At 44.1% G+C, this 22,374-nt stretch overlaps 1 protein-coding gene across 1 annotated transcript in view; it reads right to left on the reverse strand.

Moving 5' to 3' along the window:
• Nucleotides 1–22,374, reverse strand: part of LOC146184238 (uncharacterized) — a 38,313-nt gene that overhangs the window by 10,802 nt on the left and 5,137 nt on the right. Inside the window, exons 2-5 of the mRNA XM_084608510.1 lie at nt 16,487–16,651; nt 9,797–9,987; nt 1,548–1,632; nt 1,329–1,437 (exon numbers count right to left, since the gene is read on the reverse strand). Coding sequence (XP_084464636.1) covers nt 1,329–1,437; nt 1,548–1,632; nt 9,797–9,987; nt 16,487–16,651 — 550 coding nt within the window. The remainder of the gene's footprint in view (nt 1–1,328; nt 1,438–1,547; nt 1,633–9,796; nt 9,988–16,486; nt 16,652–22,374) is intronic.

Here is a 22,374-nt window from a genome sequence, read left to right on the forward strand (position 1 = left end):
ATGCCACACAAATAGCTGACCTGCCCACCATGTCACCTGCCAACTTTCACTTGCCAGAGTAATGTGCATGAGAAGGTGTGGGAGAGACATTTCACCTCCAAGCCTACAACTAGTTCACTGGCCGATGAGAAAAAAACCTTGGGCATGGCTCTGGCACCACGTGGCAAACCTGGCCTGGCGCCGACTGCTGTGACATCACGCGATCGTTACGAAACATGGCCAATTTGGAAGGAGCTCCCACATGGGGCTTCAATTCAAACAGAATAGAAAACAGGATTTCACTTTCTGGAACCCTTACTTTGCGAGTCAGATAGTGTGTCCCTAAGACCACGCATGCTGAATCATACGGCATTATGTAGAGTGTTCTTTTCCACAATATGAGTGAGTTAACAGAGGCCCAGATTAAGGGAATAAAGTTTAAGCGAGTTATACACAAGGAGAGCAGCGAACAATAGCTATTACAGCTGTCTCCTTATACCATAAAAAGCAAAGCTTAAGTGTTGCGGCCCCTTCCTTATTTTTCGCACCATTTTCATAAACCCACAAACCCACATCTTTTTACCATAATGGGTTATTATTGCTATGAGGTTGAAGAAAAAGACTGACATAACACTACAGACTAGAGAGAAAAACACAGTCCAAATCTTCATGTACATCGCTGCTGTGGTGGCAATATTAAAGAGAAAATCCTAAAATCACCCATCCAACAAAACATTTGGTGTCAACAAAGTGAGTGCAAACCGGGCGTGGCGCTGGCAGTCGGAAGGGATATGCCCGGGATTTGACTTGTCGGTGGGTTTTCAGACATCACAGACCACATGATGCAGTCGAGATGCAAGTTATGCCAAACAAGGCAGCTCCAAATGAAACGGAAAATAAACATTTCACTGCAAAATACAATCCCAGGTGCACATTAAGCATCCGCCGCAAACCCTTGCGACTATTTCTGTCATGCCTGCGACAATATTACGAGCATGGCGCTGGCAGTCAGAAATCACATCCCCGGGATATGACTTGTCGGTGTTTTTTCCGACATCACAGACCCCATGATGCAGTCGAGATGCAAGCTCTGCCAAAGCAGGCAGCTCCATATGAAACGGAAATGAAAAATATCACTGCAAAATGCAATCCCAGATGCACATTATTATCCGCCGCAAACCCTTGCGACCATTTCGGTCATGAGTGCGACCTTAATCGCGTGTTCTGCGAATACATGTGGTTCAATTCAGTGGCCCCTGCACAACAAAGTGGGTGCACCAATTATATATACAAAGAAACCTCTGACAAAACTACATAACACGGATCCCCCTACCAATGTTAGCACTCACTCTGGTAGCCTGAACTGCCAGCCGAATTTGCAGGGCACACTGGGAAAATATCCTCGCGCCACGGTGCTCTTGCCTCGATATCCTCCACAGGCACAGGAACGAAGCTCGTCTTAAAAAAGAAAAAAAAAAAGCACATAGGCGCACGTTTCTAGGGTAGCGCAACATTGCTGCCATCATACAATGCGAGCAAATTATTTACACACACGAGTGAATGCTTACTTGACGAAATTTTGCCCGGCTTTCTTCTTTCTTCATGGACTGGGCTTGCACCTTTTTCGGTGCGGTCAGCATCCTAGAACGCTCCCTGGAAGACAAACAAAGGGACACACAATGGTATTTTCTTTTATTTACATTTCACCTTGTAACGACGTGTAGCCTTTGTGTATTTCTTGCGCCATAATGAGGATACTTCCCCTCCCCTCCCCGCGACAAAACACCCGAGTCAGCATCGCAGGAATGAAACAAGAAGGTCATGGGTTGGCCGGAATATCTTATTGCACCTGTGAAAAGCAGCAAGCGTTCTCTGAAAGCAGTGTTATGGAACCATAATAGCAGAGTAGATCAGCGTTTGTATGGTACTACCTCTTCTTGCCTTAGTGCATATGGCACACCCACAGTGTGAATATACCCGCACTGTGGCACTGGCCAGAGTTCAGCACACATGTAAGAACAAAATTCACGATATTTACTTAGACTGTATGATAAATAACTGAGTAATTAGGACATAGTGTTGTTCAATTTTTTTGAAAACTATTGAGGTGATAGAACTAGTATTCAATGAAAGAAGGATATTTAAAAAGATGCTATTAAAATTTGTACTTTCCAGACAGAGCAGCACTAACAAATCTGCCAATTGCAATATTTTTTTTACGTAGTTTACTCACCGGTTTCATGGCATGCCCTTTCATAGTTGCACAAAAAGAAACTAAATGGGGGTTGTGCGAGGCAAGCAACAGGAATTTTTTAATTGCTCCTGTGAGCAGCATACCTGCAGCGGGAGAGGATATAATGCTGAATGGTTTCCACATCATCACATGATTTGATGGCATAAATTTCGAGGAAAATAAATGAAGACCTAGACAAGTACACCACAATGCAAGAGAGTGACGTAGACCTCACAATGCCGGATATTCCAATGAAAATTTGAATGCTCAAAATCTGTCGTTGCAAGCAGTGGCTCATGAAGCGAAATATTCGAAACGTTTCAAAACAACACATTTAGCATAATAACGTTCAGTGCAACATCTGAAACATGCCCATTGAGAACTGAATGTGCTAAGAAATTGGCCATTATATTAAACGTAATCACGCAGTGCCCCAGGACTCACTAAACATTCACCTCCTGTAGACGTAAGGGAATGAAAAACAAGCATTTGCTTCAAAAGGTACATCATTTGGCAATCCAGTGCTGCTAAGACTAAGAGAATGTTAGAGAATGATTTTCTGCAACTTTGCTTGTGATCCCTCCATGTTGAAAATGATAATAAGCGCTGCCGTTGATGCTTCACATATGGCTTCCAGTAAGGTTTCAAGTTGGCAAGTGCAGTTAGACTGCGGTTGCACACGACAGAAAAATGCTGTTGCTGTGCGTTGATGAAAAATGACGTAGCAATAATTCACTTCTAAAAGGATGTGCTACAATTGGCACTGTAGCGAGAATCAGGCTCTTGCATGACCCATAACAAGGTGAACTCTTTTATGCACAAAACAATCAAACCAGTGCTACCCAGCATATATCTCGTGTCTACAATTCTCCCGTCTATACGAAGTCCTAAAATCGTTCTCCTTCTGTTTTCTTCATATAATTGTAAATTATTGAAATGCTATTACAGCATAGGAAACATGACAATAGTGCAGATGGTGATTTTAGTGTCATTTTTCTTCAGAAATTATCATTCACCCACATATAATAGATCAAGAGTTTATAGGCACTCTGGTGGTGCAGTCTTGCCAGTGAAAGCGCACTTAGGCAGTACCAAGCAGTAGCAATGATTGTAATTTTCAAAAATTTTGTTGCGTTGAACAAACTTTACACGCGCAAAATTATTTAGATTGTAAGCTGTGATATGTACGCGTTTAATGAGCTATGCCATGTATTTTATATCGAGGACCTTTATGCATATTTTAACGCTCAATTTACCTGAAGTAGCACTTTTTGCAGCTCGAACGGATGCATTGTCGAGGAAACTAAGAGGCACGTAATCTGCGATACATCAATAAATGAGCTTTCAAGTAGCTACGAGGCTCATGATTTTTTGTCATAACAAGTTTTGCAGATATGTTCTTTACCTCTAAGATGTAAGTGCAACCTTTTTATGTAAAGTCCAGCTGAGTGATTGTCTGATCTTTTACAACCGCTCTGCACATTTGTTGCTGTTAAAACCACCCCAAGTTCAGTTAATTTAAAAACAATTAAGTACACCGTATAATTTTTCCTTTGAAAGGTTTCACCTGTTTTCTTCAGTCATCAAAGCGTGAGAATATCTAAGCCAACTCTATTCACAATGGACCGTAATAGGTATAGAGAGAGGACCCAGAGTATATAGAATGTCATTACGAGACCGGGACGGAACCAAACGCCTTTATTCTACTATCTCCGGGATCAACTCGGAGCCTGAGCCATCAAGACACGCGACTCCTGCCCCGTCTTTTTCCATCGCTCTCCTTGTAAAGAGAGTGAAGTAATAAAGAGGCTTCAACTGCTCCAACACTACAGTATCGGCTGAACCGTAAACATATATCATGTTGGAGGTGGGATGGCGGCTTAGACCACGAAACAGACCTTGGTAGTGTGCCTGAAAAGGGCGGTGGCGGAAGTCGTGACGCATAAAAACGTGTAGCAGTATTGAGGTCCGATAGTATATCAGATATAAGTTTGTCGTGCTCTCTAGGGCACGGCGGTTGTGGTCGGCAGTTGCGGAACACTTCGAGCAGAAGCTGTATGTAGTCGGTAAAAAATATGCATTCTTCTAATCTGATGAACGGCACTGCCAGATACAAGATGCGACTGATCCGGTCGTCAGTGACATTTGCCTGTCGGTGAGGTGGGGAGAGTGAAGGGTCGAAGACATCATAGGGAGGCATAAGAAGGTTCCATAAACAAGCTCAGCTGTGGAGCACCGGAGATCTTGTCTGAAGGTTCTGTATAACTGACTGGAACACTACTGGACAGTATGGTCGATTACATGCTGTCACAGTTTTAGCCAACTGAATACTACAACAAGAATCTGTTTTGTCAGCTTCTGAATCTCACCAATGCTGGCCTTTTTAGGTAGAAATTTTATAGCAATATTGAGTAATTTCTACTTTTCTATGCATGTGCTTGAAAATTATACCTTTCAAGAGAACTCAATATGTGAGGGTCACAGCCATCAGGGCAGTCTGTTGTTTCAGCATGCCGACAAGGCATCATAATGACAAAAGCCTGGCAACTTTTTATGCGCAGTAAAGATGTAGTTGTTACCAAGGCATTCCTTAACGAAACACTCGCACGCTGCAATTAACCAGTGACAAAATCTTAACTAATAACCGACTGTCACAGCAAAATGCCCAAAATAAAGAGCCTGCACCGTGCTGCAACAGTACTGTAAAAGCACGTTTGGCCAAAGATCACCTCTGGAAGACTGGAAGGAAACGGACACTTCAAGAAATGAATACGCCGTAGGCGTACTTTTTCCTTCACATGTCCATGAGACTAGCTTACGAGAAAATAATCTTGAACAGCAGAATGTTTTAGGTGCAAGGCTGATATTTTTTTACAAGTGCACTAATCATCAGATGGACTTTCGGCCTCAACTTACGGACTGTGCCTTGTCCACACATTTTGCAGTAATGCATTGTAAGCTGTTCAAATACATGGCACAGCTTGCTCCTACTTCAGATGTGTAATATCGTGTTCAACTATAGCATTCGAATAAAGATCTTGGCGTGGGCGTATGGGCAGATCGTTGCAGTGAAGCATGTTTTTTTCATTTTTGTTCATAGCAGCAGAGGAGGAAAGGGCAGGCAAAGTAAGCTCTGCAAGATGCATTTTGTGCACATAGCAGATACATCGTACCTTGGAGCTCACCAGAGAACGTTCTGGGCGTTACTGTGTCACAGGAAAACTTCTCTGAGCTCTCTTCTATGCAGTATACTGGCAATGCAGGTTTCCAGTTCCGGTTGGACTTCCAAAAGAAGCAGACAAGTAGAGGCAATGCAGTCATGCATTTTCCGTAATGTGTAAGAGTAGCTGGAGAACCGAATGGTCAGCGCTGGGAGATCAGCAGCGCGAAGGCAGGAACGACGGAGTACAATCGAGGGCTTAACACTAGCTTCAAACTGTTAGGATAGGTACGGCACACGGGTGGCATTACTTAACGATACTCAACGGCGCAAACAACAAGACGCAAGTGACGCTAGCGCGTGGAGATCTGCGCGAGTTGGGCGGCGGGGGCGGTGCCATTTTGTTAAACCAGCTATTAGCCGTGCAGCCGTGTCAGCTCTCATCGCCGCACCACACTCTAAATTTTGTTGACAGCACTGTTTTATATCTCCTTTCTTTTTTTAATTGCAAATTTTATACTTGAAATGTTTCTCGACCCCTAAGGGCGCCTTTAAAAGCGAAAACAGAATTGTGACGGAAATGCGTCATAGCACTGGGTAGCCAATAGCGGCCTGGCGCGCTGTGCCGGCTGCATTTGGGTATTTGGCGCCCGGGGCTTGACCGCTCGTTCATCTCCTGTTACTGCGGGTGCCTGATTGGCGGTCATGTCGTCTGTTGGGCCGGTCATCCTGTACATTATGTCGATGCTTGGAATGATGTTTGCTTTCGATAATAGTGCTATATATCTAGCGTTTAGTGAGCTGCTGGAATCATCAATGTAGAAAAGGTATAGTGACATTCTCTAAGCTCTTTCCCAAGTTTATTTGTAGCCCTTTCTCCACGACAGACGCTCGCAGGAAGAATACCACTTTGTTACTTAAAATTCAGTGAGCCATTGAAATTGTTTCACTTACACAATGTATTGAGGTGAATTTATATTTAAGATTCATATGTCGATACGTATAATTATAGAGTATGCTTAATTAGTATTCGCCCTGCTGCTATACAAGTAATGAAGCATGAATCCCAAGGGATGGGATTTAAGAGCTGTCGCTGTAATTAGAAACGCACTTCCCTCTAACTTCGCATTCAGTCTTGTCAAACCTTACTCATTCTCCTTTAATCCCCCTCTGCTTGATTGCCATGATGACCATGAAACACCCCAGCATCCATCCTCTGTTCCTGTATACTAAGTGCAAACTTTGAGGACGCAACGACTTTTTCGACCATTTAGGTAACTTAATTAAGGAGCACTCTGATGATTTTCCACCGGCGAAAACCTTAATCGGTCGCATTACAAAAAGAAACAGGGGTACAGGCACACCACTCACATGCAAAAGGCTGAGACAACAAAAGATATAAGCAAGGGAAGGAATGTACGAACGAGTGGTGTGTATACGAAAACTGGAACCAAGCTGCAGTGGTTTATGTATAAATTTGCAACCCAGCTAGGGCGGAATTGATTGGTCGTGGAGTGAACGACTAAGTGAGCGGGCAATGAAACCGCGAACCAACAAGGTAACGTCAAAAAACATAAGTAAGCAATTGTTACTGCACATGCTAGTCAAAGCGCCGTCGCTTACTCCTCGTGCAGAATTTTCAAATAACCCGCCAAAATGTCATTGCGCCTGCGCCTTTTACTAAGCGTGGCGAATCCACTGCTTCGCAAACCTGCACTTAATAATGAGTCTACACAAAAAGAATACGGTCAAATTATTTTGTAATCATCATTGCCAATATTTTCAGAGAAAAGGACCTGCAGAAAGCGCGTATTCCTCATAAAAAAGCATTGCCACCCAGTACGTCACAAGCCATTATACGAACTTTCATCTAATAGGGCTGAGACTAACTAGAAAATTTTATCTAAGCCCGGCAAAGGCAGCTGTGCCGCTATCTCGAAAAGCTTGCGCCGTGCCGTTGACTATATACGACCTAATTAATACCTGCTCCTCGTTTTGTTGTAGTTCGCATTAAGTCTCCATATTGGCGTCAACACGATGTGGCTATGACTGCCACCGTCTATGTCCATCGCGGATGCGCCACCAGCGTTGCAACATTTCTCAACTGTTTAGTACAGCTGCAGGATAACGGGAACATTTGAGAACGCGCTGTTCGCAGCTCGCTAGCACGCCACTGGTCTGCTCTTTTTGAGCATGAAAAAATAAGGACAACCGGTGTGAGGAGGATATTATACCATATGTATGTGGTAGATTGAAAATACATCTGAATATTCCGATAATGTATGTTATCGGAATATTCAGCTGTATTTCAGCTTCGAAAAGCAGCTAGATGAAATTGTTTTGCTATTTTGCAGTGCTCATGGTGTACATTTTGGCAGGCTGAAGTTTGCTTTTCCACGAGGACGGAGTGGCCCAAATAGTCACAGATGTTAAACAACATTTCAAGCAATAATTGAAATTTTTCTTTAGAAGCGATATAATTTCGTCTACTAGAGAATTTTCGCACTGCTGATGCCGAATTATTACGCAGACACGTACCGACGCATGAACCTCTTGCATCATAAAGGTCGCTAATGTCCTAAATACGACGAAATATTGTATTGCGGACTTGTGCGCTACTTGATAAACGAGGGGCCAATGAAAGACAACACACGACACAAGAGCAGTGTCGTATGCTGTCCTTCATGCATTCTCTTGTCTAGCAAGTAGGTCATTCGTCTCCATTATTATCAATCAACTGGCCCCTGTGTTAGCATTCTTGGCGAAAGATACTTCACCGAAGCGTATTATTTTGTCGCTCTTAGTATACAGCACGTATCTGTATGGAAATTGTAAGATATGCATACGCAAAATGATGATTTTTCCTGATTTTGTTTAACGCTGTAATCCGCCGTGCCGACTGGTGACCCTAGCAATAACCGATATTTCTCATAACTCAATAAACGCATTATTTTGATCACTTCTTCGATTTTCAATATGGTGGAATTTTTTTCTCGTTCAGAACACACAAAATGGAAGAACACATATGACCCAGTTATTTATGTTAATAATGGCATAAGCGTGCATATGTAGAATTGCAAATGACACTAACTTTAAGAAATTTGCATATACGTGAAACAATTTAAAGACAATATCCTGCTTGGTATTGATGCGATATTTCAACAGCAGTGACTCAACCTCACATGCAGCAGAAAAACCATAGCAAAATATTTTGCACGCAATTTTTTGATTAGTTACTGCGCCGTTACAATCATTGTATTCGCAGATCCTCATCCCGCAAGTCTTTAGTTTTCTTTTTTTACTATCTATTTTCGAAGTGCTATACGCATTAGCTAAAGCAGTCTTAATTACTCCTTATGAACGGAGGACAAAACTCAAAATAAAATTATTGGTCTGAAATTGGAAGCATTTATCATATCTATCATGTGCTCATATGATCATCATATGAACACATTAACAAATATACTAAATAAGGTCGATTCTTCATTCTCAGATGACTCGCACGCTGACCCAAGTGAATTTTTTACTCAGCCTAATAAGCGTACATAGCTTAGATTTATACACACTGGTCAAAAGAAATAAACAACTTAACAACCAGCAAAAACTCAACGCAATAGCACAAATAAATAAGTCAACAAACCTTCGCAACCATTGCTTTTCAGAACCATGGAAACTTCCATTTTCAAGTAATGCTTTGTATCCAACATTAACGAACAATACAACAATACAACATTAAAGAACAATCCGCACTGCGAACAAGTTATTATTAACCGCACTAACACCTCTGAGCATTTTTTAGAAGGGCAATTAATAGAGCTTTACATTGATCACCACTGTTGCAATATTATTTGGTATTTCCTGATCTTGTGAGCTTAGGACCAATTCTTTTGACCGGCACTCCACTTGCACATAGGAGTGGATAACTAAAATAATGCTTTATTTTACTGGGCTTGTACTGAAAGTCTCATCTGGTCTGTAAAATTTAAATTAACTGGTTCTTAGAACTAGGTCGTTACGGTATGCCATGGAAAGAGGGCTCGAACGCAATCAAGTGATCTTGTTTCAATTTTTATTTCAGCCCATCTCCAGTTGTCATGGTAATAAAATGAATTTGAATTTTAGTACAATAGCACACAGTTTCTTCCCAATTGTGTTTAAAATGCCGCCTTTTGGTATTCAATGGACGCTTTACTGCTAAGTGACAGCCCAAGAGAAAAATTCCCTTACGCATCGTGTCTTGGACCATTCTCTCCAACATGTGCACTTTGGCATCTCTGAATATCAGACAATAGTCAGACAATTAAAAGCGGCTTTCTGGAGAGCTGGGCTCAACTGGTCACACTTAAGAACCTATGCTCGGGCTAGAATGAAACCACATAGCTCGGCTCATCCGAGACCTGGTGACGGCCCTGAGAGTTACTCACTGGCTCCCGGAGTCCACGTTATTTCCTCCTTGTTGATACCGAGCGAGTTTCTCAGTTTTCTTCTTCTCATCCACTCCCACGCTACGTCCGGGACAAGCAGGTGTGTCCGCCACGCTTCCCAGCTGGCGGGGCGACGGGACGTCTTTTTGTGCACCACAAGGGGTGCTATCCCTTCGTGCCATGAGGTTCTCCTTGAATATGATACCAAAAAAGAGACTGTTTAACCATGAAATAACGAGTATCGACATATTGGAGGTGTATTTGAAACCTTTACCAGTTAGTCTGGTTGGTTTCTGGGGCAAAAAACGCAATTTGTTTCTAAGCTGATTGCACTTAGACACACCCTAGATAGAGACTTAATTAAAAAGTTCGCAAGTCCAAAATCTAAGGAAACTTTTGTTAGCGCAATGTTTTTTTATTGAGTGGTATTCTGTGGTGGACTTGATATTTTGGTCCGGATAGATGTAATGGTACAAATCGCAACCTGGAAATTTTAACAGTTTCGTTTGAAACGTTTTGCTGTTCAGGACAGGAACACTGATTATACAATCTATCGAGCTTTTTTCTCCGTATCCGCTTCTGTTTCGCGGTATTTGCATGGGAAATTCGCGGACATACGTCTGTGCTGCCGGATTCTAGCCAGCGTACTTACGCTATTTCAGTATCGGTAGATTGTCAGGCAGGATCAAAAGAAATTCAAAACGCGCTAAGGATTAGAGGGGGCGGTTAATGCTGAACTGCGGTCCTTGAACGTCAATTTCAGAGCAAGACGGTGCAGTCACACGTTTCAGGTAGTAAATTAATTTTTCCCGAAGGGCACTAGCCTCTATATTAACTACCGTTAAAGCGGGTGCAGATTCGATTCCTTCACTCACCAATGCGGCGGCTTGACGCCATTCATTGTACGCCAACTTTAAAGTATTACGGAGATTCCAAGCGTTATCTCAGAAAACTGGTATGTCTACCGCTTTCCACTTCTCTTCCTCTCAATCCTAATTACATTCCCTCGTCGTCCACCCTACTCCACCACGGCTCACATGAAGGTTCGAGATCTGAGCTGGACAGTTACGGGCGTCCTATATCCTTCACCGTCTGTGCGAAACCTGGCCCGCATGAAGCGGGTTTTGCCCGCGAATTGACCTCGAATGTGCCGCTCACTTGCCATGCCGCTAAAATTGAAGTATCACATGTGCCAGAAGAAGGCGCGATAAACAACCGTGGTGGTTTAAGCTCGCTCAGCCGCATGCGTATAGTATACGTGAACCGCGCCAAAGGAGCCAGGCAGAGCACAAGCGTGTGCTCGGCGAAAATGTACAGGGACAGCGACAAGGGATAGAGCCTCCCACTTTAATTATTTGGAAAGCTTTAAACATTAGTGACGTAACACGAAGAAAGACTCGTACGCTTCAATTGTACTAATTCATGGACAGATATGTGTAACAGCACGCGGTGCAAGATAGTCCGCCAACGCACGGCCGTGTCTGTGGCACGCGTATCCAACCGACTACCTGACAACCCTACTCACAGTACTCACTGGCCACGAAGGAGCATTCTGAAAAATAAAATAGTTTTTTACGCGTCAATGTCGGAATTAAAAGCGGCAATATTCTTAATTTGTTAAATATCTGGCCCTTCATACAAAAACTTTATGCGAACTTTATATGGTGCTAGAGCTAGATAGAAGAAAGGAAAGGCAGAGGTTAATCAGTCAACGCCCAGTTGGCTGTCGTAGATATCGGAGGTAGAATGAATGAAGAGAAATAGGGAGGCAGAGAAAATAACGAAAGCTCAGTTTATATATCCCTTGTAGGAAACTTCAGAAAATCGGTATGCTTTAGAAACTTTCCTCTGCTTAGAAAACTTTGCTAAACATTGCGAGCGTCGACAGCTTTTCCTATCATAACAGCAGTGCCTGAAATTTTTATGACCACAAGTTTCCTTTTTTTGCCGCACTACACAACGCGATGAAACCTGCTAAATATAAAATTGCAAGTGCAGCAACGATAAGCCCTCTGTGTCAGAGTAAGTTATGCTGAATACAGAAAACGCACTGTTGCAAAAGGTGCATTTGCAACAGTGCTAATTTGCTAAATATCTAAATATTTGCTAAATATCTGGCCCTCCATGCGAAAACTTGATGCTAACATTATATGGGGCTAATTGACGTGAAAAATTCGAACAGAAGTCAGCCATCGCCCCGACTTCCGGTGAGTACCGAAAAACCCGCGGGACACCCCGACTAAGATGTCTCTGCAATCAACAGGCAAACACGCAAGGAGTAGCAGTGAAGACAACGAAACTAGACGATTTCGATAAGTCATCCAAGGGCTCAATGGCTCTTGGCGTTGGCGCTGCCACCTTTCTTGATCTGCTTTGCCGCAGCTTTCATTCGAACTAGAGAGCCGGAAGCATTGCGAAAGTTGCTTTCCTGTCTGCTCGCTTTTGTTTTTTTGTTGAGGGTGGGCCTAACGGAGGCGTCGAGGATCTGAGCTTTGCTCATATCAGTGTTGTTGCATCCCAAACAGAAAAAAAGAAACTCCACTGATATCTAATGAGCCCTGTCGCGTGCTAGCAGCGTATAGCCGGTCCTAGAAAGCTCACAAACTCAACTCCCCGCTTCAATCTCTGACTTCCCTAGGTCCCTCAGTCGGCGTAGAGCCACACTGGTTGTCCCTTCTTGGAGATGCTTCCCAACGCCAAATCTCTTCTTATATCAGTTTGTCTTCACTCCACCTAGTTCTTTAAAAAAATGCAGTTATATTCGCTTTTTCATCTGGAGGATATGCTTAATATTTTATTTTGACCTCCTTATCACTCAATGTTTCGGTTCCAGCAATAGTCACTGGAAGGCCGACGGTATTTTGCCGCTAAGCTAGGCTAAGCTATTCCTTGCCTAATGCACTGCAAGAGTCCCTTACTGATTTCTCGCAGTCCTTTTCTGTTATTAGTATTGGCCTTGGAGGAACGTGCTCCGCTGTAGCTTTCCATGTCTCCTTATCTACCGTTAACAGGTAATCCTATGATTGTCGCAAAAACCTTTATATCAAATTTGTGGGTCCGGATTGACGTTATCGCTTACAAAGACCCACCGTTCGAGAGCATGCTTTCAAGCCCCCCTTCATCCCCCCCCCCCCCTAAAAGAAAGCAAAATGCAATTTAGTGTGCTTGTTTTGCCCAGTATTTATTTCCACCGAAGGCACGCTCGCATTATCGTAAGCCTGTTCACTGGGTGCAAAGTATCATATGTGCGGGTGAAGTCCCTGAGCAAGAATATCTGAAGGGCTAAAGACAAAGACAGCAGGAAGACAAGAGACACAAAGCGCCTGCACCGCACAGGAATAAGCTTCGTTCTCGGAGGGTTAATCGTACAGCTTGGTCGTTTCATTGCTCTTTGCGGATTTTCGACCACCCCTTCAATGCATGCGTCTCATTGATTTCTAGTTAGCTTTATCACTTGTATTTTGAGTGACAATGTTGCGAATCGAGTGCTTTAAACCTTATTCTGAATTAGTTCACACCGAATATTGAAACAAGAATAAGACATTCTTCTTTGGTTCTGATACCAAGACATTTATAGAATGGCAGAAATACCGCATACAATATCCAGTGTATAAGTGGAGACTGTATCCCCGTCGCGTATCCTTTATTGATATAGCTATATCCTAGCATTAGACAGCATATGACACTATGATGTGCTCGCCGATATGCAATCCTGGCATGGCTGCTGGTATTTCATCTCAATTGCTTCACGTATTCTTATATAGCTTTTTGTAATACCGGATATACGCCTGTACCAGACACATACCATGCATACGTACAAGGTGTGGACACTGGGGCGCATGTTTCATTATATCTGCTTCACAAGGCGTTTTTGCAATTCCCAAATTCTCAAATGCCCCAAAGCGTCTCAGACTACATCCCAACGTGCATGCACATCTCAAATGGACAAATGTTTAGCGAGGTTAATAAATCAAAATCATCTAAGCGGCACGTCTCTACCACGGTAACATATAACAATCTTAAAGCTGGTAGTACTCACCGATCTCGAAGGAGGATTACAAAAGATAAGGTTGTTTAAGGCACCCAATGTGAAAATAAATGAGAAAGGATAAGCTGCTAATCCTCAATCGGGGAAGCGGCTCCAGGACATTTCCTGGAGTACCCCTGCGAAGTAACTGATTAGGAATGAGGTGTCCAGAAGAGGTCTAGATAAATGAGGTTTGGGAAGTTGTTAAGGCCGATAAGGAGCGAATGAAAATAGCGAGTTTCCTTTCTGATCTTTTCTGAACCTTCTTGGCTTCTGTTCATTCCAGTATCACCAAGGCAGGAATAGCGCCAAATATTTGTTAATGTTGGAGCCTCGGCTAGAGTACAGCATTAACGGCGGAGATGACGCAATCCACTTTGAGCTGCTAAGCCATCGGAGGAAAACTGCTCACCATCCGCAGACCAACATACTTATGGTGCGTATTTGACAAGATCATAGTAGCTATGCTTTCCACAGGCGTCAGCCCCAATCACAAAATTTCGCATGGCACCCTACCCCACGTGGGGTTCGCCTATAACGACGCCGTCCGGGAGACAAGCAGGTCCGCTTTGCTTTTCAGCTTGAGTATCGAGGGAGCTCACTACAACCGCGACGCCATACTACCGCAGGTCGCACACGTGAACAATCTCGACGTCGTCCACTGCCTTCATCGCACTAGAAATCCTGACGTCTCACTCAGCTGCTCAATAAATGCACATTAAAGGTCAGGCACAAAGCGACGTCCAGCGCTACAACCTATGAACAACCCATGACAACGTGACGCAGAATAAAGACCAAAACAAAACTAAAGCTCGTATTGGACGGGTATTCGTCATCGCTGACAGAGTAACTTTTGTGCCGCTATTTCTGCCCTTAAAAGATCACTCGTCGGGGTGAAGTGGACTAAGTTGTTCCTGGTGGAATCAGAGCAGCGCAAATGTGACGTGTGCGACTGCGAAATGTCGTGCGGCCAGACCCTCTTACGAGTGCTGGAGGACGCATTTTTTTAATATTCAGCGTTTATTTATTCTTCTATATTGTATTTTGCCCGCCATTTCTTTTTCACTGTACAACATCGAATAGATGCATCTTTGACCTGGAGCATTGTTGCTAAGTTTTACTATGCTGTCTTGTTCACGCTGAATGCTGCAAGAAGCAGTTGTAGTAATTTCTTTGCAGCCCAAGGTTTTACGAGGTCAATCTCAAATTACCGTAACCAAGAGCCTATGCTTCCGCATTGTTCCAGACCATTCTGGGTGTCGTTTTATGCCGACGTTTATGTGCAGCACTGCCGACAGCATCAGGCATTCGTTATTTCGACGAGCACTGAGCAGCTTTCCTGTTATCACTGCCTCCAAGTGGTGCAGTTATTTTTCGGGCGCAAGTCAGCCCAATAAAGGTTTGGTTTGGTTTGTAGTATTTACCATTTCAAGCTCGGGCCATGAGAGACAACATAGTTGAAGACCCTGGAATTTTCGATCATCTGGTGTTGCCTAACGTACACAGATAATGTACAGCACACGGACATCACTCAGTTTCACCTCCGGCAAAACGCAGCTGCTGGTAATCAGTCCAACAAAGCTTTCTTTAGGAAGCCCTTCCCTGTCGTCCTGAGTGCCCTACTGCTGTCGAGGCTACCGGATGGTGTGGACCACTTTTGAAAAACTGTAGAGAATTTTATGTACCACAGCAGTTTATGAATTTTTGTGTACTTTGAACGCAGAACTTGTACTTAAGGCGGAGATTCTTCTGGTGAGATTACACTTTGTGCACTTACTACAGAAAATTAGTAAAGAGGCACGCATTACATAAAATAAATATAGCAAAAAATACAGAGCCACAAAAAGTACTACAGAACAGCAGAATATCTTACTCTACAGCAAAACAACAAAGTATATTCTACTTTTGACATGGTCCTTTTTTTTTACTTTGCTGCAAATAGATAAGAATTAATATATTACATACTGGATTCGACTAGTAACTGTAATACTCCATCAGCAAAATACACTGTGATCATTGCCCTTTGTAGGTACGTATATCACAACGGAAAAGGACTTCAACATATTCAGGAAAGCAAGAGAAAGCAGGCTAGCTACACCTGAGATGTACGCAACACACCAAGTAAAAAGCACTTTGGAGCAACAAGAGGTCAAATCCTGGTTGCTTATAGGCTGACATTACTGTGTCGTCCGTGTCAATCATAACTTAGTGCACTAGAGTGATAAGCTCAGTATTTACAATCGTTGGTTACCATGCGATTTCACTTTTACTTGAGTGCAAAGGGGAAGCAAGACAATCGCCAAATTGGTGTTACGCTCGCATTCCTAAGAAATATTCCAAGAACCTCAGCGCAATCTTCGGAAACAGAACGAAGGCTTTCAATTTTGCCTACAGTTAGCTTTCACGACCAACCTAATGTACTTAAATTACATTAGTGAATTTCACGCTACAATTACTCTGGAGTACAGTCTCCTTCTTTCGCCTCCGCGCCATCGCTCTCAGGCCAGTTTTTCAGCAACTCTTGAAAATGGCATTTCATTGTTTCGACCAAATATTTGTTCCAGAAATATATCCACGCGTGAAGCTTTTCACACGAGTCATATTACCGTGGTGAAATACGTATAACAATTCTATACTCCGTCGTCTTAGAATAGCAAACTCACCTCTATTAGCCGAAGAGCTTTCAGTATGTTTTTCTGGACCTCCACGACTCCCCCTACAGCTTCCATTGTCAGGCCGACAAGCTTTTTCGTTTCCTCTATTGATTGCGAAAGTCGCTTCTGCGCTCCGATGACTGCTTCCAGACACTGCGATTCCGGCTGTGCTTCCTGGGCAGGAAGTGCAGTGAACACGTTTAATTTTGAGACTCGCTCTAGCACCAGAAATGGTCTATATTTTATTCCGGCGTAGTTACCACAAGTACATAGCAATCGTGCTTCAGGCCATCTATAAGAGCATGCTTGGAGTCTACGCATTAACTCTAATAAAAAAGAGTGACATTCAAACAAATTTTTATCGCAGATTGACGATAAAATCCTAGAATGACTGTTCCACAATTTGATCATTCCTGCTTAATCAATTGGTTGATTGTGGTTCTCAATTCGCTTTCACGTGCTTCAGTTGCAACAAGCACAGAATGTTGATGCTGTACATATAAACTTTAGTAGGTGCTGTTCTCAGTTTACACTTCAAATTTTGTCGTAGTAAGGGTAAGAGTGCTAGCTTTTTTTCCAACTAACATGGTTTAAGAATAAGTCAACTCTAACCCAGCTATTTGAGGCAGTTAATGGTTTAGCCAAGGCGCTGGACAATAAGACGCAACTTGATACAGTATGCCTGCACGCCCAGACGAAGACAAGTCCACTTGTCGAAACTTTGGCTCAACCTGCGAACTGAGGCGTCCCCCTTTACCCTTGTTCAGTGCTCCTTCATACCGTGTAAACCATCTTCTTCCTCTCGTTCTACCTGCACCTTTCCAGGACGGTCGTACAGTCCACTACAATGATTTAAATAACAAGTTAGCAGTAGTAGGACCTAATAACGAGATGTGCATGGACAGCACCATGTGTTACAGGTACAGCCCAGTTTGTCGAAATAAATTGCAACAAATCAAAATTACTAAACTCTTGGAGTACCTCAGGACTCCGTCTTAGGGCCAGTTTTGCTTTTAATATATATGATTAGTAATATAAACAATGTATATAACCATAAAATGCTTAATGATGCTCTCGCAGCAGTTGAAAAGTGTTGTGTTGTGAATGATGGAAAAGTAAAGTAAATGAAAAAAGCAGTAGTTCTGCGAGTAACCAACAAGTCCAAATATATAAATGGCTACAGGTATAAACCCGGCTATACCGCACTTAACACAATAGATACATTTAAATTTCTGTGATTTCTAATTTCTCAAGATGTAGGCTCGAATATCATGCTCTTAAAGTTTGTCCAGCTGCTGGAAAGACACTGGTTTTTGCGTTGAAGATTATAACTGGTATAGCAAGCTACCAAATAAACTGTCTATCTTATGTGCGGCCAACATTAGAACATGCAAGTATTATATCGCATTCCGTAGAAAATGGATTAATAAACAACTAGAAAGTGCACAACTAAGAGCAGCTTGGTTTATAATATCCAAATATGCACGTACAAACGCTACAGCAGAGATGTTACGCTTTCTGAATATGCCACCTGTAAACGAACGTTGGTGATTGGCCAGAGTGAAATGCCTGGTCCAACTTTCAAGAAATTCTCTGATTATTAATCGTTACCGTTCTTAGAAAACAACAGAAGCAGTTCAGGAATACCAAGTCATCCATATTGCTACCAGACCCCGATTCCGCGCAATAAGGCATATGCCAATGCTTCCTTCCCGAAGAAGATAACAGAATTTAATAACTTACTAGCATCCCTGTTACAGGCCGCTACTTTAACATCCCAGCATTCGAAAAAGCTATTTTTACATTACACTGGAAGTGTTTTGTGGAGCACTGGGTATTCGACTGTATCTCCTTGCAAGTGTACACAGGAAATGTACTCTCACTGTTTGTTCTGCTGTTTGTGTGATTTATCTGAACTCGCTTTGAATGCTTAAAATCAAAGACCAATTAAAAACACTGTTTCAAAAACTATGTTGCATAGAATGTGACTGAAAGTTATTATGGAATTTCTATCATAAGTAAATTTTTGCTAATGAAAGTCGTTTTGCGTTCCTTCACCGTAACGGCCCCTTGACCCCAATTGTAGTTGTAAAAGATAAAATAATGATTGAGTAAGCCTTTTTAACGGAACTACTCCATGCAGTTTATGCATATAAAGTGTGTGAAACTGTTGTGTAGCGCTCTCGGCTTATGGGCACCATACAGTATTAACTGAGCTTATAAAGGAGCTTGCTTCCTGGCAATTGGCGCGTGTGTCTACCTCAATTGCAGGTTTACTAGGTTGCATGCACGCCATTATACTCTAAGGGCTGTGTCTGAATGCTGGAAGCTGCGATGACGAGTCGATTTCTCTCAGTAGTACGTGCCACTCGAGTTCTGTGCACAAGAATGACGGGGGCTGTGTTCATTTCTAAAGCATCCACAGTTCATGTCATCGCCGCACTGTGAGCAACGGCTGTTTTCCAAGAATTTATCCGGAACGTAGCAATGGGGATATGTCGCATTTAAACGTAGTTGCGAACGGCCAGTCCACTTTATATTATAAGTGCCACCGCCGAAAACTCGCGCACCCCTGACACCCAAAGGCGCTTAAGAGTACTCCTTTCTCTGGCGAACCATGGTACCTAGGTGCCCAAAGGGCCTCGGCGCTCTCATCAAGATGATAAACGTCGACTCAAGGCAACCTTTTTCCTAACGTACCGAGAAGTACGCAGAGTTTTTTTTCGGTGACAACATCCTGTGAAATATCTGGAGCTTTGAGCAACCTCGGTGTGCGACCTTCTGCGCTGCTTCGTAGAGGTGCCGGGACAACTGGCCGACTGCTCTTATAGTAAGGCGCGTATTTTTGGACGGGATGTAATGTATTCCAAGACTGAGGACATGTCCCTTGCTTCCTCTTCTCCTAATATGGCCACTTTTCAACATCCAGGGCAGCAATATATCTTTTTCACGGGGGGGGGGGGGAAGGGGGGTGGCTACTGCGTACCCGTGTCTACACTTTAAGAAGCCGTCACCTCATGCTTCTGGACTGCGCTGACACTGAGTACGATGCTCCGACTTCCGCGAATGTGTTTTTCTCAGAGGCCCGCTGCACAAGCCAAGGACGGATGTAAAGGCCCACTGTCCACCCTCCGGTCGAAAATATTTTCTTCCCCGGTGACTGTGAGACTTCGCCCCTAGAACACAAGGCCGCAAAAGATTTTGAGAAGAGTAACTAATAACGCAGTTACAGCCACCGTAATCCCCCGATTCTGTCATGCTTCTCTCCTTCCGTTCCCTCGCAAAGGTTTTTCACTCTCCTGCCCGAGGTCGTCTAGTCGCCGCAAGACAAATTCCCCTTCCTCCTTCGCGTTTGGCCGGAGGTGGGGCGTGGCACTCCGCGAGCGCAAAAACAACGGGCAAGGGAGCGCGCGCCGCTGGGTTCAGTCTGGCCGTGGCGAGGGAAAAGCGCGCAGCGAGCGGTAGACACCCATTCTGCTCCCGTCAGTCAGCGAGGCGGACCAATGGACGTCGTTCTCGGGAAGTACGTCATAACTGTGGCTCGACGGGCCAGCCCAGGAAATGGAAAAGCTGGCTTCCCGAAGGAGAGCATGAGATAGCTTTTATGTGTAATTTCGTTGCTTTGTGGCGAGCGTGTCACTGTAGCATTTTGCACAGACTATCTCCGGTACCTGATCGAAACACTGGGCTCCTTTGCTTAAAATGTCCTTCCTTGGACAGTGGCCCTTTAAATCTCCTTCGTCGTGTCTTTACTATGCTTTGTCACGTTATGCGAAGGAATGTGTCGGTGAACTAATGCGACATGGAAAGAGCTTCATTAACCGTACGGCCGCGCCCCCTGCTACAAAACGACGAGTAAAACCGTAAAGATTTTCAAATTCATGATGATAATCTTCATATGTGAATAAAGTAAGCCACATTTCGGAAACGTTATAGCGCTGCGTCGATAAAAAAAACGCAATGTGCCTTTTCATTTTGACATGACGTGAGCCAATGTGCATGTCTGTCGCACTGTCCCTAATCGGCCGCGCTCAAGGCAGGTCCCTCCAAAACTTTTCGCCTTGGTCCCCGAATGTTCACGAAGTGCCAATATGAAAACGCAGTCCCACTGTCAAGCTCATGCATAATAAAATGCCCCAATAGAAACAAAACTACCATCGCGATAATCAATATGACTAGAAACATGACTGTGGCCACTGCACAAAGGCCTCTCCACGGCATTGCAATCAACCATGTTCCAACTCAGTGGATTCTACGCTGTCTCTCCATAGTCTTTCTAATTCCCCCCCCCCCTTCTGGCTTCCGACGCCCCCTCTTACGCTTTCCACGTTGAATCCACCTTTGATAATAAAACACTGACTGCATTCTATACTCAGAGCAGAAGCACTGGTGGAACCGTTGGAAAACACCGACCAAAGGAACACCGAACAGGTCGAATTGCCGGCCAGAATTTGTAGACCGTCGCCAGGGATGCACTTTAGCAGGGAATGAAGTTCAGTACTGCAGCATGTAGACTATACGACGGCTCCGAATATTTGTTGAATTCCGTTTTTACAAACAGAGACGATAGAGGATGTACTCCACAATCAAGGGTGTACTGAACGATCGAAGACGTACTGCTACTCGTCAGTACACTGAAGGCGGAGAAAAATATTGTGACCCAGCATTGGAAGTACGTGGGGCGAATTCTGCCCAGGCCTCTTGCGTTACAGCTAGACGCAGTCCAGAAACAATCGGAAGCCCTTCAGGCATGCGCTGTACAAGCGGATACATGTCAATCATGGTTCCCTAGAAGGTTTCACTTCCATCTGCCCCCCCCCCCCTTTCTCAAAGGAGTTTTCCTGCAGCTCCTGCCAACTTGGCCATGTCATGTGGCCTCTGACATCACACAGCCCGGTGACCAATCAGTGGCCGATCATGTCACTTGACAGAAGCATGCCCGTGAGATTTTGCTCGCGATGTCAATAACTCCAAAGCCAGATTTTCTTGAGCACGGGGCCTTTAATCTTGTCGCGGTAATACTCGGCTGCCGTTATTGCATGGATAGTGTCACCCGTTAATAATTAGTAGGGATTATTAACGATGCGTCCTTAACGGTGCGCCCACACCCAGACACCCTTAGAGTGAGTGGGGGTAGCTGTTCCGGTCGCAAAGGAGATGCCCTCGACCTGCGTGGCAAACTCAGCCGGAATTCGACTACCTCGTAGAGACAGAAGGGGGTGGCCGTTTGGTGCCAAGCTGTCGCCGGTTCAAGCCAGAGTAAGGTTCGGAGTCAGAGGTAACAAAACAAACTTTATACACAGCAAGAGACGATAAAAAGGAATACACAAGAACACTTGAAATGCACAGATGACAGGTTCACAGAAAAGACAAACGCTAAACATGCAACTACAGAGGTATTCAATACAATACAAAACAAACACGAGAGAGTCACATAAACAAACACCAAATTGTTCACCGTGCACTGTTGCAGTCCGACGCCTCGAGAGTCACGATGTGGCCGCCATGCAAGACGAACGCCGCTCCCTCGCAGGTCCGTGGGCTTGCCAGCAGTGGGCGATCACCGGGAGTCCAGTTGTCGCACTTGCGAGCACGCCGCAACCACTGACTGACTGGCTGACTACACAAGCGGCACGGTCTGTTTAAATAGGGCGCGCCGCGTCTGTCAACACGCGCCAAAGCTAGCGCGCACACACACTTAGCTTCGCTGGTTAGTGCGCTCTCTCTTCCTCCCGTCGAGCCGCGCGTCGTCATTGGCCAGGTCCCGTAGAATGTTCTAGAGACGTCTGGTGTTTTCCAAACTGGTGAGTCGCCTTCATCGCCGGGTGGTGAGAAAGAGGGCGATGGCGACGCGTACAAAGCCATGCGCTCTCTTGCGCGGGGAAGGAGGTTTTTCT

The sequence above is a fragment of the Amblyomma maculatum genome, chromosome 7 (genome assembly GCF_055883805.1).
Source record: "Amblyomma maculatum isolate TAMU_Amacu chromosome 7, ASM5588380v1, whole genome shotgun sequence".
In the NCBI taxonomy this organism is placed as follows: domain Eukaryota; kingdom Metazoa; phylum Arthropoda; class Arachnida; order Ixodida; family Ixodidae; genus Amblyomma; species Amblyomma maculatum.